Consider the following 27,837-nt stretch of genomic DNA (forward strand, 5'->3'; position numbering starts at 1 on the left):
GGTTCCCTTTAAGGCTATGTGCGCACTAGGCGTTTTTTTCACGCTGCGTTTTTATGTGCGTTTTTGTCTAAAAAACGCACCCGCGGCTAAAAAAACGCGGCAAAAACGCATGCGTTTTTGCTGCGATTTGGTGCGTTTTTTGCTGCGTTTTTGCTCACTGCGTTTTTAATCAGTGCACAATGCCATTAAAGATTGTTGATGAAAAAAAAAAAAAAAAAAAGGTCTGATGTCATTTCCTTCTTCAAAATGTTCATTGTATGCAGGAGAGCAGACAGCTGCAGAACTAGTGTATGCAGGAGAGCAGACAGCAGCTGCAGAACTACAAGTCTCAGCATCCTCCATTCACTAGTGTATGCAGGAGAGCAGACAGCAGCTGCAGAACTACAAGTCTCAGCATCCTCCATTCACTAGTGTATGCAGGAGAGCAGACAGCAGCTGCAGAACTACAAGTCTCAGCATCCTCCATTCACTAGTGTATGCAGGAGAGCAGACAGCAGCTGCAGAACTACAAGTCTCAGCATCCTCCATTCACTAGTGTATGGAGGAGAGCAGACAGCAGCTGCAGAACTACAAGTCTCAGCATCCTCCATTCACTAGTGTATGCAGGAGAGCAGACAGCAGCTGCAGAACTACAAGTCTCAGCATCCTCCATTCACTAGTGTATGGAGGAGAGCAGACAGCAGCTGCAGAACTACAAGTCTCAGCATCCTCCATTCACTAGTGTATGCAGGAGAGCAGACAGCAGCTGCAGAACTACAAGGCTCAGCATCCTCCATCCAGGACTGTATGCAGTTTTTTGCCCAAAAAGAAAAAAAAAATGACATGGGCTTCGCCATATTGTTGTATGCTAGCCGGGTACAGCAGGCAGGTACGGGCTGCCCCCAACCCCCAGCTGCCTATTTGTACCCGGCTGGGAACCAAAAATATAGGGAAGCCCTTTTTTTTAAAATTATTTCATGAATTTCATGAAATAATTTTAAAAAAAAATGACGTGAGCTTCGCCCAATTTTTGAGTCCAGCCGGGTACAACTAGGCAGCTGGGGATTGGAATCCACAGTGCAGGGTGCCCATGCTTTCTGGGCACCCCCGCTGTGAATTGCAGTCCCGCAGCCACCCCAGAAAATGGCGCTTTCATAGAAGCGCCATCTTCTGGCGCTGTATCCAACTCTTCTAGCTGCCCTGGTGACGGGTGGCTAGCTAGGTAATAATGTAGTTAGGGCTAGCTGTATATTATCAGCTAGCCCTAAGCCCGAAATTCATGGTGTCACGCCAATATTAGACATGGCCACCATGAATTTCTAGTAATGATAAAAAAAAAAAAACACAACACAGAGAAAAATATTTTTATTAGAAATAAAACACAACACAATTAGTGACTCCATCTTTATTGAAATAAACCCCCCTCCGCAGTAATCCTGGGTCAGGGTCCCGCGCCGTCCAATCCGGATCCAATATCATCTGATCGGTTTGCTGGAAGGCAAAGCGACCAGATGATGTGTCAGGTTCAAGGAAGTGAATCCCATCACACATCAGCTGATTGTATAAAAGCCGATTATACAATCAGCAGATGCATCAGTAGAAAAAAAAAAAAAAAAAATAATACTCACTTATGTGCTGTGGTGATGACCGGCAGCTCCCGGAGCGATCGATTGGACAGGAGTCTGATCCTATACGATCGCTGCAGGAGCTGCCGGTAATCAGCTGATGAAGTCCCCTGACGGCAGGATCAGCTGATAGCCGGCCGAAAAAGCCGGCGAGACTACGATCAGCTGATGCGTCAGGTGACTGCATCAGGTGATCAGCGCCAGGTCCTGCAAGCAAGGTCCTGCCCCGGGGAGACTGCACACAGCCAGAGCGGCGGTACCGGGAGGAGATGGGAGCGGGCATTGCACCGGACCCTGCAGACAGGTGAGTATATGACATTTTTTTTTTTCTACTGTTCACTTTGGTTTTCGCCGCTGCCTCCACCTCCCGCCCAGACATGGCGCCGCACGGAGCTGACATGCACAGGACGGGAGGTGGAGGCAGCGGTGACGGTACCGGGAGGATTCACGCTTCTGTGTTTACCAACAGAAGGAATCCTCTTCCTGTACACGTCACTGTAGTGCCCACCCCTTGCGTGTATAGCTGCGTTTTTAGTCATAGAAACGCGGCTATATGCGTTATTCATTGCGTTTTTAACATCTCATTGAATTCAATGAGTGAAAAACGTAGTGGAAAACGCAGAAATAATGGACATGCTGCGTTTTTGTGGTCACCACAAAAACGCAGCTAAAAAAAAACGCTGTGTGAGGACAGCACTTCTGAAAACCCATTGACATTGCTGGGGAAGCAATGTCACTGCGTTTTCAGCACAAAAACGCGGTAAAAAACGCCGCTAAAAACGCGGCAAAAACGCCTAGTGCGCACATAGCCTAAGATGAAATGCAGCTTAACCTTGAAAGAACTGACAAGGAGAAACCTATCCCCAGTAGGAGACAGGTGGGGGTGGTAGAAACTGCATCAGGCTAGTTTCACACTTGCATTGAACGGTAGCCGTTGCATTGCTTTGTGTGACGGATGCAACGGATGTGTTGCATATAGTGGCGCAACGGATGCTGCAAAACAACGGAATCCATTTTGATTTTTTTTTTTTTTTTTTTACAGTTTACCGGCGGCAGACTATTGTGAACGATCAGCTGATCACTCCCAGTAGCCGGCCGCCGGGTGATCAGCTGATCGCTCCCAGTAGCGGCCGCCGGGTGATCAGCTGATCGCTCCCAGTAGCCGGCCGCCGGGTGATCAGCTGATCGCTCACAGCAGCCGGCCGCCGGGTGATCAGCTGATCGCTCACAGCAGCCGGCCGCCGGGTGATCAGCTGATCGCTCACAGCAGCCGGCCGCCGGGTGATCAGCTGATCGCTCACAGCAGCCGGCCGCCGGGTGATCAGCTGATCGCTCACAGCAGCCGGCCGCCGGGTGATCAGCTGATCGCTCACAGCAGCCGGCCACCGGTTAATCAGCTGATCGCTTGGCCGCCGAGAATGTGTGCGGGGGCGGAGTGATGAGTGGGTGGAGCCGAGCCGGGCCATGGCGCTGAGGACAGGTGCGTGTATGTACATACATGCGGAGTGGAGTGCGGGAGGGGGCGGAGCCAAGCGGGGAAGTGTCAGGCTCCCTGCACACGTAGCGAGGGTAAATATCGGCAAAGCACTTTGCTTGGTTACCCGATATTTACCTTGGTACGGGTGCAGGGAATCCAACGGATTGCTCTGCTCAAAAAAACGTTACATGCTGCTTTCCTCCCGCCCGGCGCAGCGTCAAAATAACGACGCTGCGTCGTCCAGCGGATGCAACGCTGACACTTGCGTTACAGTGCGTCGTCCATACAAGTCTATGGAGAATAGCGCACTGCGTTAACGGACTGCGCTATTCTCCATAGTGACGGACTCCACTGAACGCAAGTGTGAAACTAGCCTCACAGAGGATACAATGACAACGCTGAGTGATAATGAACAACAGTTCTATGTCAATAAACGGTCACCGGAGCAGAGGAAGGAAAGTGTGAATAAACCCCAACACACTCACTAGGGGCATCATGGGCAAAGGAGTCTGCATTTGGGAAATATGAAAGCTGAAGCACCATCATGGCAAACAACCCAGAAAAAGCAGATCAACTAATTCTAGTATAAATAAGAGACTTTACATTACCCAATCTAGCTAAAAACAGCTGTATGTATACTGCAATGCTTTTGTGCCATCTACTACTGAGAAGTAATCAAAGATTAGTCCACAAAGTTACGTCTTGGTCATTGGTATAAAGTTGTTTTAGGTGAAGCAAAAAAAAAATAAAATAAAATAAATAAATTGTAGAGCAGTGTATTTACTTGAGAGCTTTTAAAAGGTAATCTTAAATTCCAGCGCAGTGGATTAGAGCATTTTATGGGGCTTTAATGGCACATTTTTCACCAAAAAGCTTGATTCTGCGAAGTATATTTAAGCAAAGAGAAGCTCAAGTACATGAAGACAAGAGGCACCTTTGAATTCGCCATGAGCACGTAGAAAGCCAACACAGCGCGTTATTATTTTCAGAAGCAAAGAGGTAAAAAAAAATCAAAGATTTCTCAATGGGCATCATTGATCTAGAAGCTCGAGTGTATGAAATGGGTTGCAAAAAACCCTGTCCTGCAGAGAGCAAAATGTGGCATGTGGAGACAAAGCAGCAGGGCAATTCATGTGTTTTTCAGATAGACGGGCATGAAAAATAACTGAACAAGGAAAGGATAGCACTCGCTGTGTCCGCTCCTCCCACCACATACAGGCTACTTTCCTATGGAAAACTTATACAAAAGTAATAGAACAAGAGCAGTCCCTTACTGAAGACGCAAATCAAAAGGTCAAAAGTGGTTTAATCAGTACATAATTTAACCTAATCATTTATGGTAAGGGATGGGGGAAAAGCAGTCACCCGAACTTCATGGATTTCGGTCAGACAGACCCTCACTGCCACAGAAACTGAAAGAACTGAAGTATAAAAACCAAAATTGCAGATAGAGTAAAACTCAAGACCATTTAAATGCTACACTAGAAATTTACAGCATATCCGCAGGATATTCAATGTAGCCGTACATGGCAGCCCACCTTCTGGAAGCCAGGGAACAGTAGGAATTCATAAAATAAATATAATACATCTATTATCATATAACGCATAATGCATGTGTTGGATCATTGTCATGTTGGAAAAGTGCACGTCTACCAAGGGCACGAAGTGATGGTGGCATCGTCTCTCTTAATATAGAGCAGTACATCTGTCAATTCATGATACCATCAATGAAATGTAGGTTCCTGACACCAGCATCTCTAATGCAGCCCCACATATCAACACTGCCACCATCATGTTTCACGGTAGGCGTTAAATGTTTTTCTAAATGCATGGTGCCTATAGTGAAATATGGTGTTGGCACTGTCCTTATGTGGGGCTGCATGAGTACTCCAGATATTGAGGAGCTACATTTCAATAAATCGTATCATGAATTCACGGATGTACTGCTCTATATTGAAAAAAAAATGGCTACCATCAATCCATGCCCTTGGTAGATGTACAGTTTTCCAATATGACAATGAATAATGCAAAACATACATCTGTTACATTTCAGAAGAATAGGGTGAAAAAGGGATTCAATGGCCAAGAGTCTCTTGAACTGATCCCCAATGGACCAGTTGATAGGAGGGTAGTTGTCCTGTAGTGATAATCTCCTGCTCATAAAGCACTGATTGTATTAAGACAGCAAAACACAGCATAGTAAATAACCTATTGCTGGAATCCGGTTCTCTGTCCCTACATTATGGTGCTGTCAGATTGAATAGAAAAAGCAGATTTAAACATAATCCAACATCTACAGGTCAGAGGACCCTAAGGAGAAACCCAATCAGTGCTTATGTGTCCCCAGGGCCGGATTATAGGCGGGGCAGGCGGGGCTTCAGCCCAGGGGCCCCCACCACAAGAGCTTCTGAGGGGGCCCCCACCACCATCAGTGTGGGCGCCATTTTATTAAGGTTCAGGACCACACTGTACCCTTAAAGAATTTCAATCCGGCTGTCACTGTGCTGCAGACACGCCCACTGCATGCTGTGTGGGCTGAGTCTGCATGGATGACGTCACCGCTCGATGGCTGCTGCTTCTTCGTGCCGTACAGGAGCTTGTGGGAGGACCGGAGCAGAGGCCTCGGTGGATGATGGTGAGTGACGTCATCCATCATGGTGCCGGGCAGGAGGCTGCAGTGAGGAGGGAGCAGGACGAGATTTCATAGTGTCAGCGGCAGCTCTGCCGGCAGGACCAGTGTGAGTTATTGCAGGAGTGTGAGCTGCTGCAGATCAGGTCGGGCTGTCAGTGCCGAGTCATCGGCCTCATCCCTCCCCTGCAATAACTCACACTGATCTCCAGCAAAAACATCACTACACAGATCCTGCACTGATCACATCTGAACCTGCAGCACACATTACACTATGTGGCCCATATTACATATAGAATATGTGAGGTCCTGTAGGCCCAGGTGTGATCAGTGCAGGGCATTGTATATCTGTGTATATACCACATCCAGTGTACAGAGCAGTGTGATATACTGTGTACATGGTATATCACATCCAGTGTACAGAGCAGTGTGATATACTGTGTACATTATATACCACATCCAGTGTACAGAGCAGTGTGATATACTGTGTACATGGTATATCACATCCAGTGTACAGAGCAGTGTGATATACTGTGTACATTATATACCACATCCAGTGTACAGAGCAGTGTGATATACTGTGTACATTATATACCACATCCAGTGTACAGAGCAGTGTGATATACTGTGTACACATATACCACATCCAGTGTACACATATACTGTGTACATGGTATACCACATCCAGTGTACAGAGCAGTGTGATATACTGTGTACATTATATACCACATCCAGTGTACAGAGCAGTGTGATATACTGTGTACATTATATACCACATCCAGTGTACAGAGCAGTGTGATATACTGTGTACATTATATACCACATCCAGTGTACAGAGCAGTGTGATATACTGTGTACATGGTATATCACATCCAGTGTACAGAGCAGTGTGATATACTGTGTACATTATATACCACATCCTGTGTACAGAGCAGTGTGATATACTGTGTACATTATATACCACATCCAGTGTACAGAGCAGTGTGATATACTGTGTACATTATATACCACATCCAGTGTACAGAGCAGTGTGATATACTGTGTACATGGTATATCACATCCAGTGTACAGAGCAGTGTGATATACTGTGTACATGGTGTATCACATCCAGTGTACAGAGCAGTGTGATATACTGTGTACATGGTATACCACATCCAGTGTACAGAGTAGTGTGATATACTGTGTACATGGTATATCACATCCAGTGTACAGAGCAGTGTGATATACTGTGTACATGGTATACCACATCCAGTGTACAGAGTAGTGTGATATACTGTGTACATGGTATATCACATCCAGTGTACAGAGCAGTGTGATATACTGTGTACATGGTATATCACATCCAGTGTACAGAGCAGTGTGATATACTGTGTACATGGTATATCACATCCAGTGTACAGAGCAGTGTGATATACTGTGTACATGGTATACCACATCCAGTGTACAGAGTAGTGTGATATACTGTGTACATGGTATATCACATCCAGTGTACAGAGTAGTGTGATATACTGTGTACATGGTATACCACATCCAGTGTACAGAGCAGTGTGATATACTGTATACATTATATACCACATCCAGTGTACAGAGCAGTGTGATATACTGTGTACATGGTATATCACATCCAGTGTACAGAGTAGTGTGATATACTGTGTACATTATATACCACATCCAGTGTACAGAGCAGTGTGATATACTGTGTACATGGTATATCACATCCAGTGTACAGAGCAGTGTGATATACTGTGTACATTATATACCACATCCAGTGTACAGAGCAGTGTGATATACTGTGTACATGGTATACCACATCCAGTGTACAGAGCAGTGTGATATACTGTGTACATGGTATACCACATCCAGTGTACAGAGCAGTGTGATATACTGTGTACACACATCAGATGGCATATAATGTGTATATTGTATAACATCTGGTGTCTGTATCACAGTAAACCCGGTCAAATGCCGGGGCCCTGAGCTGCCAGGGTGCCCAATTGCGGTGGCAGGAGTGGCGTACCGCTAGTCAGGGGGCCCGGTGCCAGCGCTGTCACCAGCCTCCCCCCCCCGCCGAGGATCACACTTTCAATTGTATCGGCATCGCAGTTGCCGATACAATTGAGAGCAATGATGAGATTGGGCGGCTCTCTCTCATGATTCTCCTCACTGTCTCTGTTGGCACTCTGACAGCTCTGCAGCGGAGCTCGGTGACGTCATCACTGCACGCCTGCTGATAGGTCGAACGACAGCAATGGACGCGCCGAGGAGACCGGAGCAGCGGGGGAACGAGGAGAAGTGAGTATGTACAATCACTGTGGCCAGACGACCATGGGGGTACATTAAATGATATGGCGGCTGTACACTACATGAGGATGCCTATTGCTATCTGGTTCTCTGCACTGTGCTATATACTGGCTGTATACTACATGAGGGTGCCTAATGCTAACTGGCTCTGCACTGTGCTATATAGGGGCTGTATAATACATGAGGATGCCTAATGCTATCTGCCTCTGCACTGTGCTATATAGGGGCTGTATACTACATGAGGATGCCTAATGCTATCAGGGTCTGCACTGTGCTATATAGGGGCTGTGTACTATGTGAAGGTGCTTAATATTATCTGGTCTGCTCTGTGCTATATAGGGGCTGTGTACTATGTGAGGATGCCTAATGCTATTGGCTCTGCACTGTGCTATATAGGGGCTGTGTACTACGTGAGGATGCCTAATGCTATCTGGGTCTGCACTGTGCTATATAGGGGCTGTGTACTACATGAGGGTGCCTAATGCTATATGGGTCTGCATTGTGCTATATGGGGGCTGTATACTACATGAGGGTGCCTACTGCTATATGGGTCTGCATTGTACTATATGAGGACTGCTTATTGTAATATGGGGGCTGCATAGTGCCATATGGGGGCTGCATAGTGCCATATGGGGGCTACATAGTGCCATATGGGGGCTGCATAGTGCCATATGGGGGCTGCATAGTGCCATATGGGGGCTGCATAATGCCATATCGGGGCTGCATAATACTATATGGAGGAATATTGAGGCTGCATAATACTATACCCCCAGAGTTGTATGCCCCTTCCACCCCAGAGCTGTATACCCCAAGAGCTGCATGTCACCCCCCCCCACCTCAGAGCTGTTTGTCCCCCCACCTCAGAGCCACTGCCCCCCTCTAGAGCTGTATGCCCCCCATTGCTCCATACCCCTTTCCTTAGTAATATTTATGCCCCCCAAGTAATGCGTATGTCCCCAGCCCCTCTTGTGATGTGTATATACATCGGTGTTAGTGTGCTCTATGTGCGGCCATGTCTGTTAGTGACTGCCACCAATCAGCGTGGCACAGACACATGCCCAGGAGGAGTTGGATGGAGACAAGCGGGGAGGTGAATGAAACTGTTGCTGGCTTCCCAATATTAACAATATATATAAAAATATAAAAATGTGTCTGTGTGTTCATGTGTGATGTGTCTTTATGTCTATTTATGTGTGTTTTTGTGAATTTCTCTTTAAATATATATGTGTATGTATGCCTGTATGTGAATGTATCTGTGCATGTCTATGTGTGGATGGGGCCCACTGAGACTCTTTCGCCCAGGGCCCACAAAAACCTGGAGCCGGCCCTGCGCATACCAGTCATGTATTCTCCTGTACACTGTACAGGGGCGTACCTTTGGGGGGCATGCGGCATATTTGCCCCTGCACAGCAATCAGGGGGGCACCATTGGAAAGTGTGAGGCAGCAGTATGGTGGGAGAAAATTGTAAGTAGACAGTATTGGGAAAGAAAAGTGTGAGGGTCATAGTATAGAGACTGGGTAGTAGTGGGGGATAAGCAGTATAGAGAAGGGGCAGCATGGTGGCCAGTGTGAGGCCACAGTATGGAGGGCACAGTATGCTGAGGAGAGGGAATGTGAGACAAAGGTACAGTATAGTGACTGTATAGTGAAGGAGATAGACAGTATAGAGAAGGGGCAGCATGGTGGCCAGTGTGAGGGCACAGTATGGAGGGCACAGTATGCTGAGGAGGGGGAATGTGAGACTGAGGTACAGTATAGTGACTGGATAGTGAAGGACATAGGCAGTATAGATAAGGGGCAGCAAGGTGGCCAGTGTGAGGGTACAGTATGGAGGGCACAGTATGCTGAGGAGGGGGAATGTGAGACAAAGGTACAGTATAGTGACTGGATAGTGAAGGAGATAGACAGTATAGAGAAGGGGCAGCATGGTGGCCAGTGTGAGGGCACAGTATGCTGAGGAGGGGGAATGTGAGACTGAGGTACAGTATAGTGACTGGATAGTGAAGGACATAGGCAGTATAGATAAGGGGCAGCAAGGTGGCCAGTGTGAAGGCACAGTATGGAGGGCACAGTATGCTGAGGAGGGGGAATGTGAGACTGAGGTGCAGTATAGAGAAGGGGCACCAAGGTGGCCAGTGTGAGGGTACAGTATGCTGAGGAGGGGGAATGTGAGACTGAGGTACAGTATAGTGACTGGATAGTGAAGGACATAGGCAGTATAGATAAGGGGCAGCAAGGTGGCCAGTGTGAAGGCACAGTATGGAGGGCACAGTATGCTGAGGAGGGGGAATGTGAGACTGAGGTGCAGTATAGAGAAGGGGCACCAAGGTGGCCAGTGTGAGGGTACAGTATGCTGAGGAGGGGGAATGTGAGACTGAGGTGCAGTATAGTGACTGGATAGTGAAGGAGATAAGCAGTATAGATAAGGGGCAGCATGGTGGCCAGTGTGAGGGCACAGTATGGAGGGCACAGTATGCTGAGAAGGGGGAATGTGAGACTGAGGTGCAGTATTTATATCTAAATGCTACAGTGCGTGCTCTACTGTTACGGCTAAAATAGTTAACGTTATTGGGCCCCCACCAGATTTTCTGCCCAGGGGCCCCCACCAACCTTAATCTGGCCCTGTGTGTCCCACTCATCCTAGTAACCAAAATCCACTCTGTCCAGCATATTAATGAATAACGGATGGGTCTGAAGATCCTCTGAGATCCTGCAGATTTACCAGTGGAGTTTATAATATAACAGCTGCAGAGTTGTTCCATTAGTGACAGCTTGTTGTACAGAAAGCCGCTGATCCTACATTCAGATAAATCAGCCTGAGACGTCTCTATGATGAAACTGGAATGATTTGTACGGGCTGGGTCAGAACTCACAGGCCTAATATTAATAAATATGATGTCTGGAAGTCGTGCACAAGACAAATGTAACATGTAGGGAAAAGCAAATGATTTACATATACAGATAAAATGTCCCTCTATACACGACTGGTGGCCAGCAGCCATACACAATCTCCCTGGCGTCGTGTAGGTGGCGCAGTAAGGCCTTGCTCGGCGCTGGTCTGCGGCTCTTGCGGTGCAGTGTGCTCCTGTTCTACAGAACTTCTCCAACCACTCAGGGAATAGGGGTTTTCTCACTGATGATTCAGTCACAGGTGATTTTCTAGGGGGACTTGCAGATTTGCCCCCATACCTGAACCTAGTCAGGATATGCAGAACACAAGGGGAGTTATTCTCGGGCACAGGCTTGAAGAAGGTTCTGAAGATGACGGACAGATGAGGAGTGGGTGGAAAGCAGGCTAAGGAGGTTTAGCAGTTTTGTGCACCACTGGAGATTTAGAGATTGCCCGGCGTTACCATGACAGCACATCTGTCAGACGGAAAGAAGCAAACAGGACCATAAGGCTGAGTCGCGTAACACTGGAGAGGAGCGGAGGCCGGGCACAGACGGGTAACAGCACGGAGCAGGAGTCACAGAGTGCCCGCGTCACACGCTGCTGCTCGCTGGGTGCAAACTTCAGGAGATATACTGCTCTCACTCACACACGCTTAGCACACACTTTCCAACTCTTGGAAATGGGTATTCAGGGAGATTTGGTAATATTTGGAAATATATGACCCATTATTACAAATCACAACAACCCCTGCACAGTGTGGGGGTCTTCTCATTTATGCCCATTGGAAAGTGTGCCCCCTATATATATAAGCGACACGGTGCCCCGAGATCATCTCGCTCACCTTGTCATCAATATTTCCACAATCACTTCATAGCACCACCGGCACCACAGGAAAAGCACAATGTGGTGAGGCCGGGGACAAGCGGGGCTTGTATGCAGCACCACGGACATTCAGTTTCCATATTAAAAAAGCAGATGTAATGGATTCCAGGACAGAAAAGCACAATGATGTCCAGAATCTGTGGGGAGATATTTAAAGGATTGGGGGGCGGGGGGGGGGGAGCCACGGCAGGGAAAGTTGTGGCGCTTTGATAAGTGTCCCCCTCTCCAGGGAGGTCTCCCTGAAAAAGAAACAGTTGAACAGTTTCCAGTTCAGAAGGGTAACTACAGAGGATTATTTTATTCTGCATACTTAGAGGTTATCCACCATGTAGAAACTGACGGCAAAGACTTAAGACTCATCAATATTAAATGATCGCTGGGCTGCCCAATTGATTTGCAACTAGCTGATAGGTGGGAGCACCAGATCCCTACTGATGTGCTATTGGTGACCTGTGCCATCTGCATTGTATTATACTGTACATTTAAAGTAAACCTGTCAGATGCCGTATGCACCCAGAGCCACGAGCAATTCTGGGTGCATATTGCTAGTCCCTGCCTAACCGTCCCTGTATACACTAGCATAGATAAAGAGATCTTTAGAAAAAGTAGTTCTAAAGATCTTTTATGATATGCTAATGACCGCAGGGACTAATCACTAGGGCATTCATTCCCCCGACTAGTTTCCCCTCTTAGCATGTTAGCACGCCCATTGCCCAGCATCATCATTGGTGGCGTGCGTACCTGTATCCATTGTCACCTCCTCAGAAAGCTGGATTTAGGGTCAGTGCAGATGATCAGAAGTCCCCGGACTTTCGGTCATGTGCACTAGACCTCTCTGAAGCTGGGACACGTACACCCGGCTTCATAGTGCGCATGTTGATCATGTGCACTGACCCTAAACATAGCATTCTGAGGAGGTGACAATGACTAGTCCCTGGCCTCAGCAGCATATTATACAAGAATCATTAGAAATACTTTTAATAGGCAGGGATTAGTAAGTGGTTAGCACTGCAGTCTTGCAACGCTGGGGTCCTCGGTTCAAATCCCACCAAGGACAACATCTGCAAGGAGTTTGTATGTTTTCCCTTGTGTTTGTGTGGGTTTCCTCCGGGCTCTCCAGTTTCCTCCTACACTCCAAAGACATACAGATAGGGTCTCTAGATTGTGAGCCCCAATGGGGACTGTGTTGCCAATGTATGTAAAGCGCTGTGGAATTAACAGCGCTATATAAATGAATAAATATATATTATATATTATTATATGCATCCAGAATTGCTCCTGACAGGATCCCTTTAGTATACACATCCATGCTCCTGGAATAATAGAAGATCTGCCAGAACCAGGCATTTGGGGAGGTTTCTTTATTCAGGGATGCAGGGAATTTGCTGTGGACAGGAAGGAAATGGGCGATTTTAGATCCAAACATGGATCCCCTCTCGAAAGCTTGCTGATGTCCAACGATCAAACAGGAATATTGTGTCACCTCCAAGATGCATCTGATTTCACGAGGACCATGTAACACACAGCAAAATAAAGCAAGACCCAGTAATAGATTTGCATTTTTTTCCTGAATCTGGTCATTCTGGGCAATCTACACAATCATTTTATTATGCCTTACTGTATCCATTATTCTGGTGACAATGGACAGACGATCTGCCATTATATCAGAAGAGAAAGGCGATCTGATCAAGCTGTGCACGTTTCACATCATTGTTACTGTAACCAAACAACAAACTTGAATTTTAAGTGGTTTGGAGGAGAAAATCTCCCTGGGATCTTCTATTTCTTGCCAGGAGTAAACCCAAGCAGATAACAAGTAGGTGCAAAGCCAAAAGCAAATCTCAGCAGGCAAGCATGAGGCACCGTGCACACAGGGAAGCATGGACACAGAAAATGCGTCACATTGAGCCGCCTGACAAGCTGTCATACAGACACCCCGCTGACCACCCCAACTCCACCGCCCCCAGCCCAATCCTCCCGCCAGACAGCGCAGTGAATAGCAGAAGCCGCACCTCGCCTCTGAGCTCCTCCATATACCGCAGATACTGCCACCTCCTGTGGATACAGCCCCTGCTTCCAGCCAGCTCTATGAGACCACAAAAAGGGAGCGAGGGAGGGGTAAAAAAAAAAAAAATGTCCTTCAAATGACATGAAAGGAGCAGTCATCTCCGGGAGCTGAAACTTCACGCCTGAGGAAAATTAAAATCCTTCTTATGTGCAAATCCTGTCGGGTCTGAAACCAAATCCATTTAGCTTTGTGCTAGATGCGACCCTTTTCCTTATGCCATTATTCACTGCATTTTGGGGGCATTTTCCCCTTTGGGTCATATAATGTAAATGTAGGCTTCACTCGCATAATATATACACATTCATCTTTTCTATAAAAAGCATTGTCCTTTTTTACTGTTCAAAACAGCAAAAAACTGGATTGAGGAACATTACAGATCAACAGGGCACCAAGGGCATATTATTATTTAAAAAATGAATAAATAAAATTTTTATATATATTATATATTTTTTTTTTTATTTATTTAATTAATTTATTACTGGATATTATATTTATATATATATATCATATAGATGTATATCTACATCTATCTCTCTATCTATACCTAGCTATCTCTCTATCTATATCTAGCTATATATGTATATCTATCTATCTATCTATCTATCTATCTATCTATCTATCTATATCTAGCTATATATGTATATCTATCTATCTATCTATCTATCTACACACACACACACACATCCATCCATCCATATCTATGCATAGCGGTTCTGAATTACTGGAGAAGACCGTATATAAAAAGCCGTCATACTGATGATGGTGGCATTGGGAGCTCAGAAACCGTAGAAGGGGAATCAATTAGCCGGTAGAACATCACCAGTTGCTGGACGTTAAAAGGTTCATTCCTGCTAAGTGTTCAATAAAATAATGCCCACCTTCTCTAATCCAAATCACACACGTTAATGTGCAATTACCCTACAGCCTTCCACTCCAGACCAAATTACTGATGGGAAATTATTTTACATTGGGGGATTTTAAAAGGTGCAGCTATTGCCATTCTATGGCCGTCTTCAGCGCTGCGCTGATACATTACTGTACAATCCTCAGCCATTATTTTATTACTCCATATAACATACGAACCAGCTCCTCTTGGAGTCCTCTGCATCCTCTGGTACCTACTACAGTGGAGTCCATAAATAGCAGTGACTGATGCTACATACAATCTGACAAAATCAGGACGCCAATCCAGAAACTCCGTGAGAAGGAACATAGAAGGTTTCTACTGCCCAGCTGGGTTAGGGTGTGTGCCCACGATCAGTACTCACAGAGTTTTGGATGTAATATAATATATATATGTAATATATAATGCAATATACAGTACAAGCAAAGTGCATGAATTTCTAGAAATCCTGTGCCTACTGTGCGTGTACTGCCCGCAGTAAACACTGACCTGTGGTGTGGCTTTATGAACCACAAGAATGTCAATTGTTTGCTGCGGAGTCGAAAGCATCCTCTATAGGGAGAACAGAAGAGAGAGACCGCAACTGCCCGAGCCCGGATCGTGGGTACGAGCAGCTGTGGTCTCCTGCGGAGGAGACTCGCTGCCCTGAAGGTCAGGACCCGCCACGTCCAGGACACCACAGTTCCTGATCATGGCCACGTACCCTTAGTAAGATGACAATGGATAGGATGGTGAAGAGAAATAGTGTGTATTAAACTGACGCGTTTCAGAGTTGAATCAACTCCTTCAGTAATAAACAAAAACAGCCACAATGGCTGCAATTTTTTCCTGAGGAAGGAGCTGGTGTTACTCGTTACGTTGAATTTGCAGAGTGGACGATGTTATTTGTTGCATATCTGGTTACGTTTGTGCTGGTCAGTAGTTGCTCACCCGTTGCCTTCATACATATTACATAGAGACTATTACCTATCCACTAGATGTGTGATAACATTTTGCATCAGTGGTGCTCTGACCACTGGGATCCCCTCAAATCATCAGACCGGACACTTATACCAATTAGGGCAGCAGTGCTCATTCATTTCAAGGGACGACTGGATAAAGCTGGGCACAGCGCTCTGAGAGGCACTGCTGCGCTATAGTGGAGGTAAAGAGCCCAGTTTTGGAGTTTGTCGGGGGTTTAACAGGATGAAACCCCACCAACCTAGAAGATATTCTACAGATAGGCGATACCGTCATTCAAACCAACAAAATACAAGTTGTACTGAAGCTTTTCTCCTGCCCCACACTATGCTGGAGGCCAATCATAAATAAAAATGACCATTACAACCAATTTCATTTTTTTTCCTGGTGGACAGGATGAAAATGAATGTTATAAAGTGACTGGTTGCTCTGGGTATCATGAACGTATCACAAGAAACAAAAAAACAACCGACACCTCCTACCAGAATAAAGTGTGAACATGTACAAGCTGTCATGACCGTATAATGCACAAAACAATACAACAATAAAGCAGCACTCTGTAAGCACTATTGAATATAATGGAAAACTGCACAACTGCTATATAGAATAGACTTCTACAGTGAACTGGCCAATGATCGTGTGCCCATCAGCCACGGCAAGGTGTTCCTAAGTCACCTTGTTGTGGCTGGTGGGCACACTTCAGTAGGCCAAATTATATATAAAGTATAATCTATATAGCTGTAATGCAGCCTTACTTTCATATAGTCAATGTTTGCATACATCGTGGCGCTTCCAGAATGCTGGTATATTCTTTTGCTTGTAAATTATCATAAACCCATCCATAAAGAAGAAAAAACCTGTGCCACGCGTCATCGGACTGCACAGTACTGAGCACTTCTCACTTTGAAGATATAGTTAAGAAAAGGGGTTGCAATCCTGCCACATAGTGGATGGCAAAGTACCTGGGGCTCGGGAGCAGGACTCTCAGAAACCCGGAGTGCCCCTGTAATGCATACTGTTGCCCTGTGAAAACATAATGTTCCCACATTTTATAAAAACATAATGGAAATTACAAATTGTACCGGAAAAGTCCAGTATTAATTTAACAGTAACCTAGAGTTCACTTTGAAGGGTAGAAAGGCTCTGGGAAGACAGCCCAATACAAAACGCTGGCAATATATGCCACTAGCACTTTGCTTTTTAATTACAGCTGGCTCGTAATCCATTATCTCTGCTCAGTCTTTTGCTTCTGGTCTTGTGATATTCACGAACATCATGGTAATGAGTAATACTGTGCATTGCCCTGATGCCACGCTGGCATGACATGCGCCATATGTTTATTGTGTGTAGATAGATACAGTGCAAAAGGTTTAGGCGTAACCTCATATTAATATAACGATAGCAAACACGGACTGGAGACACGGACTGGAGACACGGACTGGAGACACGGACTGGAGACACGGACTGGAGACACGGACTGGAGACACGGACTGGAGACACGGACTGGAGACACGGACTGGAGACACATGTAGTGAAGATCTCATTTGTATTACGAGCATAATATTTAAAGACTCAAAATGTATTATCACAGAACTGAGCAAACATTATAGGCAGATGCGGAAAATAAGCTGCAAAGTAAGAATAAATGCTTTAAAAATAGAAGTATTAATCATATATAGTAAGTAAAAAGCAAAATGAATGGTCTGATCACCCCCCTTTGACTTCAAAATAGCATCAATTCTCCTAGGTACACATTACTTGCACACAGCATTTGAAGGACCTCAGTGGGGTGATTGTTCCAAACATCTTGGAGAACTAACCAAAGATCTGACGTGGATGTAGGCATCTGATGATCTTGAGCAGAGCTCTGTGGGGGCCATATCATCACTTCCAGGACTTCTTGCCGTTCATGACACAGAAGATAGTTCTTAAAGGGAACCGGTCAGGTCCCATATGCGTTCTAACCTACAAGCAGGGTGATGTGCTGTGAATTTATAAAAAAAGGTTTTATAACTTACATGTTCCCTATGTAAATAGGAGAGGATCTAGTCCCCTGGGCGTTGCATTGCCCTGTGGGCATGTTTTCCGTGGAATCACGCCCCTGTGGGCGTGATACCATGGATTTACATGAGCGACATCACCGTCAGCTCCTGAAGATCCCGCACGTGCGCTCTTGACATTTGCGCAGCCTTCATATCCAGGTGTTTACTTGCCAGCTTTAGAAGCGCTCTGCGTATGACCGAAACCGTAGGAGTCTTCTGATCATGAACAGTGCGCTTGTGAAGCCAGCAAGTAAACACCCGGATATGAAGGCTGCGCGAATGGCAAGAGCGCACGCGCGGGATCTCCAAGAGTTAAAGTCGGTCCTGTAATCCATGGTACCACGGAAAGCTCTGCGTGTGCGTGCTTGCCGTTCATGCCGCCTTCATATCTGGGTGTTTACTTGCCGGCTTCACAAGCGCACATCGCTCATGTAAATCCATGAGGGGGCGCGATACCACAGAAAGCATGCAAACGCCCATGGGACTAGACCCTCTCCTATTTACATAAGGAACACGTAAGTTATAAAACTTTTTTTTATAAAATCATATTACACAATATTACAACACAGGGATGGGTATGAAGGGGTTTCTAGGCCACACAACACCCTGCTTGTAGGTCAGAATGCATATGGGACCTGACAGGTTCCCTTTAATGACATTGGCTGTATGTTTGGGATCGTTACCCTTCTGAAAAATAAATTTGGAACCAACAGACTCTTTCCTGATGATATTGCATGATGACTAAGCATCCAGCTGTACTCAGCATTTAAGACCCTGTTAATCCTGACCAAGTATCAAATATATATATATATTTGCTGAAATGCAGCCTCCACTATGCTTCACTGTCTGCAGACAATCATTATTGTGCTGATCTTCAACCCTTCGGCAAGGAAACAATCTTCCATAAGCCCAGAACACTTGCTGACATTTTTCTGGACCCCAGTTCCTATGTTTTTTTGTGTATAGTTGATTAACTTAGTTTCCATGTCAAAGTTAAGATGACTTTTTGGTCCCAATTTTTCCATAAAAAACATTTTTGCCCAGACTACTCCAAATAGCGCATGGGTGTAGGTGGGTCATACTAGTTGCTGCCAGTTCTGAGCTAATGGCACTGCTGGGCATCTTCCGCTTTTAAAGATAAGTAATCATGATGTGTCTTTCAGCTGCTGCACTAAGTTTCCTTGGTCTATCACTGCATTTACAGTTCTCAAAAGATGCCCAATTCTTGGTGTTTCTTCAAAAGAGCTTGAACAGCACATCCTGAAACCCCAATCTGCTTTGATATCTTTGGCTGGGAAAGACCTCGATGATGCAGTATAATTACCTTATGCCTTGTTGCTGTGCCCTGTCATGGTGTATGAACAGTGGCATGATTCTCTTCCACAACCTCACCTTTGTAGCAGAGTTTGGCTGTTCCTCACCCAGTTTTAAGCCTCCTACACTTTTGTTTCTGGTTTCAGTTAGTTAATGACCTTATTTCAACCTACATATGATAATGCTGATCATTACCCCTTTTGGTATAATTGGTGACGGATACACCTGGCTATAATCCTACAAAATACCAGACATTGTGCAAGTGTACATAGAAGAACTGATGCGGTTTTGATGACAAAGGGCGATCACACCAAATTTTAATTCGATTAAGAATTCTCTTTTTTTCCATTCATTTTGTCTTTTGATAATTGATGAAAGTAAAGCAATCACTATCATTGTAAGCATTCTTCATTTGCAGCATTTTTCCACAGTGCTGCGTTACACACTACAGTCTCCTCTATAGTTATTTTACATTTCATACTGATCATAATAATTAAAAAATGAAGCCATTCCATTTTATCTTCTTAGGCACCGCTAACCACGCCACATACAAAGCAGACCACCAATAACACTGCCTAACAGGATAAAGCCAAATAAAGAGATTATTATAATAGGATTGTGGTCACATGATTGCTTGGTTGTGGATGGTTCCCCATCTGTGAAAGGTGAGTAATTAGGCTCTGTACCCAGGAGATTAGCGTTTAGCTGAACTTGTGGAATAATGTGCTTGAACGGCATGTCAACTTCAACTATCACTTCTGTGACTTGGGCTATGTGCACACTTCGTATTTGCAGCATATTCTTCTGTAGTAAAAATCAAAATGTTGTCAGGAAAACCAATGCAGAAAATACGAGGTTTTTTTTTACCCATTCATTTAAAGCACCACTGCTGCGTTTTAGTTTTTTTTCAGCCCTGGAGTGGCCCTTTAAATCTAAGCCCCCTGCCCCCAGTATTATATCCACCTTCCAGCGTTTTTTCCTTTTAGGCTAGTTTCACACATCCGGCATTTTGCCGGATCCGGCACACTCCAGTACAGTGCAATACAGTACAATGGCATCACGGCAACCTCCAGTCACATGCTGTCATGTGACCAGAGCATGTGACTAGAGGTTGCCGCAATGCCATTGTACAGTATAACATTATACTGGAGTGTGCCGGAATCGGCAATCTGGTCCCTCGGCGCCATCTTGTGACAGTAACTTCTGACTGCCTGGAAGCCAGAAGTTTCATCACAAACTCTAAATACAACTCTACGAGAGCCAGAACGAGGCTCTCATAGAGTTGTATTGAGTTGTGACCCCTGGCGCACTGCATGAAACACTGGAGCAGCCGGCAAGTCACAAAGTGCCAAAGAATGATGAGAACGATGCAGAAACAAACGAAGATGCCAGAGGGTGAGTATACGACGGGGTAGTGGACTTAGATTTAAAGCACCACTCCAGCAGTGCAATGGAAAAAAATCAAACAGAAAAAAAAAAACAACCGCTGCTATAGTGCTATAAATGGGTGAAAACCTATAAAAATGCTGAAAAAATTAATATGCTGCACATTTGGAAAAAAAAAAACAAAAAAAAAAAACAAACAAACACTGATGGTTCCCATCCGCATGGGAGGGAGGTTGTGGACATCTCATTCACTTTGCTGGTGCTGTAAAATGCTGCATTGTTTTCCATGGAAAACCAAGGTGAAAACACAGATTGTGAACAAACATTAGTATCCTGTGCACAATACTTATATAATTGCACCATATAATCCCCATACAGAGGTGTACATAGAATAATGATATTTAGATACAGTTATGGTTCCCACTTTGAAGACCTGACTGCCCTAATGACACGTGTGTTTTAGGACATATTTGCATTGTCCATGAAACATTTATTGAACTGCCTTCCTTGGATAACGTCCGCATCAAACATCCGAGTTTACAAGGTGTATACGGACATTATGGCTCCTGATCGCAAATAAACAGCCTATTGAGCTATTAAATTTGGGTCAGAAGATCCACAGCAGGTCCAAAAGTTGCAGTCAGCACAAAGTCTGGGAAATGCTGACAAGTTGTCTATTTAGGCCTGACATGACATTAAAGAGGTTGTCCACTACTTTAACACTGATGGCCTATCATTAGGATAGGTCATCATGTCTGATCCGCCGGAGCCAGACACCCCGTACCCCCACCAACCAGCTGTTCTTGATGCTGGCGGCAGTAGAAAATGCTCTGCTCTGGAGGCTTTAGTGGCCATGGCCGGGTACTGCACATCTGCCCCTTATTGATTCGAATAGGAAGCAGATGTGAAGTACCCAGCCGCTATCAGAAGACGGAGCAGCTCCGGAACTGAGCATTTCCAGCCACAGGCTGCGGCTGCCAGCACAGACAACCGCTGATCAGCGGGGATGCCGGGTGTCGGACCCCGGCCGATCATACACTGATGACCTATCCTACAGCTAGGCCATCAATGAAGTGAACAAGCACTAAGTGAGCAAATCAGAGAAAAAAAATTCTAACTACTGGAGCTTGGGAAGTCATGGTCGGCACTTACATATCCCTAGTCATGTTGCAAAGCTATCTGCCAACCAAGATCCCAAACTTGTCATTCCACCAGCTAGTAAATTGCTCTGTATTGCCCAAGAGCAAGGACCACGCAACCACCGTCTGCAGATGGGTTTCTGGTTGGTTAATATACCTAAATCAGACTACAAGGCTTATAAGGGGGCTGATCATTGACTTACAGGGTATCTAAATCCAACGTTCGCGCTGAGGAGAGCTTTCTTCTATTTGGATTGCAATTTGCATTATTGGGAATACAATTATTTACAAGAACAGACATCAATGAAGATGTCAGGTCCTATTGAAAGTCCAAAAATCTATTTCATACACTTCAAAAGCTACGTAAATTACCAATTGTTAACTTGACTAGAGAGGTCTCATCGACCACATTCATGTGGATCTTTTCAAGTTTTCTACAATAAAAAACCCAATATCTTAAAAATAAAGATGGTGCAGATATGCTTGTATTTTTCCATTTTTGCATGAACATTACTGCTGTTCAGCAGGTGGCTCGCACATCCGATATCATCAGCGTAATCCCCAATCATCCACATGGTGAGCTCCATTTTTTTGTAAACCATAAATCAACCAAATCTTTATATATTATATTGAGTGAGTATATTGAAAGAAATTTATATTTATATATATATATATATATATATATATATATATATATATATATATATATATACGCATGTATATACACACACTCCCCGTGTTTTTCTTATTATAAGAGGCACTTTTCCTTCCAAAAATTTGGGAAGAAAGTTAGGTGGGCGTCTTAAAATTTGATTGTAGCTCAACAGGGGGTGGTAGAGAGGGGGTAGCAGGAGGCGGGTAATGCTGCTGCAGCTGTGCAGGGTCTACAGAGGCTGTGCACGGACTGCGGCTGGTGAGAACTTCAAATAATGGCGCCCAGAGTCGGCTCAAGATCGCATCTGTGCACGCTCCGCCTCTAGCCCACTGATCTCCCAGCAGCGGACTTAAGCAAAATGGCGCCCGGAAGTGGCGCATGCGCAGATGAGATCTCGGCCGGTCATTGAGCCGAGAGCTCAATCTGCGCACACTCCGGATGCCATTATTTGAAGCACTCACCACCCGCAGCCCCAGTACCAGCGCCAGCACAGCCGCCCAGCACAGGCGCCCCAGCACAGCTGCTCCAGCACAGCCGCCCCAGCACAGCCGCGACAGTACAGCCGCGACAGCACAAGCGCCAGCACAAGCGCCACCGCCGATAGTTTCTGGGACAACTGCTGGCTGCACTACCTGCAGCATTGCCCTGCTCCACCACCACCACCACCACCACCTCTGCTACCTGTGACCCCACTCCACCACCCTCCGGTAAGACCACACCGGATTATAAGACATTTTCTTTGTACTTGTTTTTTTGTTTTTCTTTTAAGTTTGGGAATATATATTATATGTATATATTAATGTAATCAGTGATGTCAAATTTGCTACAATTACAGGCTATGAGTTGTACAACCTACAAGCTGCTTAGTCTTGCAACAGATTAAAGGGTTCAGACCACTGTATCAGGGAAAAACATTTAATCCCAATAAGAAGTAGTAATCTTGTACCATGTATTGGAGAAGTATCTGATCTTTTATTATCTGAAATATTGAATAGCTAAAATTAAGAATCGACTTACCTCCACATCTGAAACTTTCATTCGTGTTCCTTCTTTGCCCACAAATATGTCATCAATATCAACTAAAATGTATCGGTCGAGTGTTAAGCAGAGCCGCTTGCCCGTTAGGTATGCAATAGCATCAACAAAAATAAGTTTGTGCAGCCAAAAGTTCAGATTATTTCCAAAAAGTACCCTTTGGATACCATCGTGAAGGCCCAAGTCCTGCACCACAGTGGCATGAAGTGCTTTGTGTGTAGCAAGATGGGGAATGGATTCGGCAGACTTGGTGCTTGCCAACAGTACAGGTTCATACGTGCTGTGGTTGGACTGAAAAACGGTCCAGTCATCTCCAGGAAGAGGTCCCTGCTCCACTTCATTAGCCCGGGTCACATACAGAAGTGGAGCGTTAGGATTAATATGGTAGTCTCTCAATCCCAGGTTGGAATGTAGGAAGAGCGGGAAGCCTTTGAGCTGTGCACTTAGTAAGCTGTTTTCATTGGCCTTAAAGAAACCAATGATTCCTACCCCATACTCCACACAGTACTTGTCCAGCAGTTCCCTGTTCCAGGCATCTAGATTAACATATTTCAAGATGTTCTCATAAATGATCAAAGCATAACGACCTCGGTCTTTGTCTGTCAGAGTTGGCATGTCCCCCTTCCCGGGAGCGATTTCTGTCCTGTACCTAAACCTGCCAGATTCTAATATAGCCACGATCTCCTGCCCGAGCTGAGAGTATATGCTCTCTACAAACACAAGCACCACTGGTTCAGTTCGGGAAATATCCACAGATTTGGCTATCCGCCAGCTGGCTTGGGGTTGAACCACAATCCTCTGTTGACTGCTGCAGTCACTAAAAGGTAAAGGTGGGGGCTCTTTGATTTTAGGGCTATTGGTCACATAGTAGGCCAAGAAACACATGGAAGCCAGGCTGAAAGCTATCAACAGAAGGATCAATCGGTGAAGTTCCAGCTGTCGCATGTGCCGAACCAGTTTCCATAGATGAATCATGGTGAGGCCTAAAACCCCACCTGTCCGCCGCATTCACCTAAACCGCTTGATGAGTGGCCTAGGACTACACAATGACAAGATGCGATGTCCCGCAGGGGAGCAGCAGCAACAGCAAAGTAGAAGGCAGTAAAAGTAGGACGCAAAGAGGTGAGATCGCCTCCAGCCTGCCATTTATGTCAGGTTACCATGGCCTCCAATTCCCATTGCTTCTCTGCACTCCGATCCGGACCGCTTAACAGATTGCCACCACAAGATTACATCCCAATCGCTTCTCACATCTCGCCTTCCTCTTGTGCTGGAAAGGCGTTGCTTCTGAAGAAAGGCTCCCTCCCAGGGTCTAATCCAGACGTTTAATCTTCGCCGTCAGTCTGTGTCCTGGAAATGAGCAAAACAAAACAGTCAAAAATGCTGTATTAATTAAAAAAAAAACCAGGACTTTATTTACTAGTCTACAGCAGAGCGGTGAATATCTGGTTAGTAGCCGACTACTCATTAGTATGAGAACTCAAAAAGTAGCAATATTACACATAAAACTCAAAAAGTGGAAGGAGGCAGTTACCGTCGTCACAGCATTGTGCAGGCTTTAAGTCAGGGGTGGGCAATTAATTTTCCCATGGGGCCGCATGAGAAATTGGGATTGGTTTAGAGGGCCGGACTAATATAATTACCTCAGTTCTACCCAATATACTACATCACTACACCCCCTCCATATACTACACCTGTAATTAACTACATCACTACAACCCCCATATACTACACCTGTATTATACTACATCACTACACCCCCTCCATATACTACACCTGTATTATACTACATCACTACACCCCCTCCATATACTACACCTGTAATAAACTACATCACTACACCCCCCATATACTAGACCTGTATTATACTACATCACTACACCCCCTCCATATACTACACCTGTATTATACTACATCACTACACCCCCCATATACTAGACCTGTATTATACTACATCACTACACCCCCTCCATATACTACACCTGTATTATACTACATCACTACACCCCCCATATACTACATCACTACACCCCCTCCATATACTACACCTGTAATAAACTACACCACTACACCCCCCATATACTACATCACTACACCCCCTCCATATACTACACCTGTAATAAACTACATCACTACACCCCTATATACTATACCTGTATTATACTACACTCCCTCCATATACCTGTAATATACTACACCCCCATATACACCTGTATTATACTACACCACTATATAATACACCTCCGATATACTACATCATTACACCCCATATACTACACCTGTAATATACTACATCACTACACCCCTATATACACCTGTAATATACTACATCACTACACCCCTATATACACCTGTAATATACTACATCACTACACCCCTATATACACCTGTAATATACTACATCACTACACCCCTATATACACCTGTAATATACTACATCACTACACCCCATATACTACACCTGTAATATACTACACCTCAATATAGCACACCTGTAATATACTACACCTCCATATAGTACACCTGTAATATACTACACCTCAATATAGCACACCTGTAATATACTACACCTCCATATAGCACACCTGTAATATACTACACCTCCTTATAGCACACCTGTAATATACACCTCAATATAGCACACCTGTAATATACTACACCTCCATATAGCACACCTGTAATATACTACATCACTACACCCCTATATAGCACACCTGTAATATACTACACCTCCATATAGCACACTTGTAATATACACCTCCATATAGCACACCTGTAATATACTACACCTCCATATAGCACACCTGTAATATACTACACCTCCATATAGCACACCTGTAATATACTACAACTCCATATAGTACACCTGTAATATACTACATCACTACACCCCTATATACACCTGTAATATACTACATCACTACACCCCTATATACACCTGTAATATACTACATCACTACACCCCTATATACACCTGTAATATACTACATCACTACACCCCTATATACACCTGTAATATACTACATCACTACACCCCTATATACACCTGTAATATACTACATCACTACACCCCATATACTACACCTGTAATATACTACACCTCAATATAGCACACCTGTAATATACTACACCTCCATATAGTACACCTGTAATATACTACATCACTACACCCCTATATAGCACACCTGTAATATACTACACCTCCATATAGCACACCTGTAATATACTACATCACTACACCCCTATATAGCACACCTGTAATATACTACACCTCCATATAGCACACCTGTAATATACTACACCTCCATAGAGCACACCTGTAATATACACCTCCATATAGCACACCTGTAATATACTACACCTCCATATAGCACACCTGTAATATACTACACCTCCATAGAGCACACCTGTAATATACACCTCCATATAGCACACCTGTAATATACTACACCTCCATATAGTACACCTGTAATATACTACACCTCCATATAGCACACCTGTAATATACTACACCTCCATATAGCACACCTGTAATATACTACACCTCCATATAGCACACCTGTAATATACTACATCACTATACCCCCATATACTACACCACTATATACACCTCCATATAGCACACCTGTAATATACTACACCTGCACCCCCATATCACACACACTACACCCCATACAGCCTGCACCCCCATATCACACACACTACACCCCATACAGCCTGCACCCCCATATCACACACACTACACCCCCATATGTCACACACCCTGCCCACATATCTCACCCTGCCTGTACCCCCAACTTACCCCTCTCAAACACTCTGCACCCCTTCACATCCTTTTGTCAGTCTGCAGCCCTCATATGCCACTCACCCTGTAGCTCCATCTTCCCTCATATGCACTCACCCTGTAGCTCCATCTTCCCTCATATGCACTCACCCTGTAGCTCCATCTTCCCTCATATGCACTCACCCTGCAGCCCCCTCTCCCCCTCATGTCCCCTCTTTTCTTATTACCAGTCATCATCTCCTTCAACATTCAGCATGTCTTGCTTTCTCCCCGGCAATCCTGTCTCCTCCCACACAGTCACATGGGCGTGACATCATCGCAGGTCCTGGAAGATGAATTATTCCGTCTGCTCTGCTGTGCTGCTCCTTCTCCTGCACTGACTGTGCGGACCTGCACAGGATCTCTCCCTACTCGGCATGCTGCAGCCCGGCTCCACTGCACCGGCTGAAGACGGGCGGGCCGGTCACAGAGAGCAGGCGGGCCGGATGTGGCCCGCGGGCCGCCCGTTGCCCAGGTCTGCTTTAAGTCAATGTTTCTCTGGATACAGCTGCTCTATGGCACAGTAAGGCTATGTTCACACACTGCATCTTTTACTGCGCTTTTTGTGCATTTTTGAGGTTACAATGATGAGGCTCTGAGATTTCTATTTTGCTGTTCACACTGGGCATCTTTTCTTGGCTGCATCTTGGCTTGCGTTTTTGAAGATGCAGCATGTCAATTCTTTTTGCCAGCGTTTTTGAGCCCTTAGGCTATGTGCGCACT

General features: G+C 45.1%; 1 protein-coding gene across 2 annotated transcripts in view; it reads right to left on the minus strand.

Moving 5' to 3' along the window:
* The window catches only part of NDST2 (N-deacetylase and N-sulfotransferase 2), a 195,906-nt gene that overhangs the window by 63,095 nt on the left and 104,974 nt on the right, over positions 1-27,837 (minus strand). For both annotated transcript variants that reach the window (XM_075348849.1, XM_075348850.1), the window contains exon 2: positions 23,274-24,641. In XM_075348849.1, coding sequence (XP_075204964.1) covers positions 23,274-24,299 — 1,026 coding nt within the window. In that variant the 5' untranslated portion in view covers positions 24,300-24,641. The remainder of the gene's footprint in view (positions 1-23,273; positions 24,642-27,837) is intronic.

Source organism: Anomaloglossus baeobatrachus, chromosome 5 (genome assembly GCF_048569485.1).
Source record: "Anomaloglossus baeobatrachus isolate aAnoBae1 chromosome 5, aAnoBae1.hap1, whole genome shotgun sequence".
In the NCBI taxonomy this organism is placed as follows: domain Eukaryota; kingdom Metazoa; phylum Chordata; class Amphibia; order Anura; family Aromobatidae; genus Anomaloglossus; species Anomaloglossus baeobatrachus.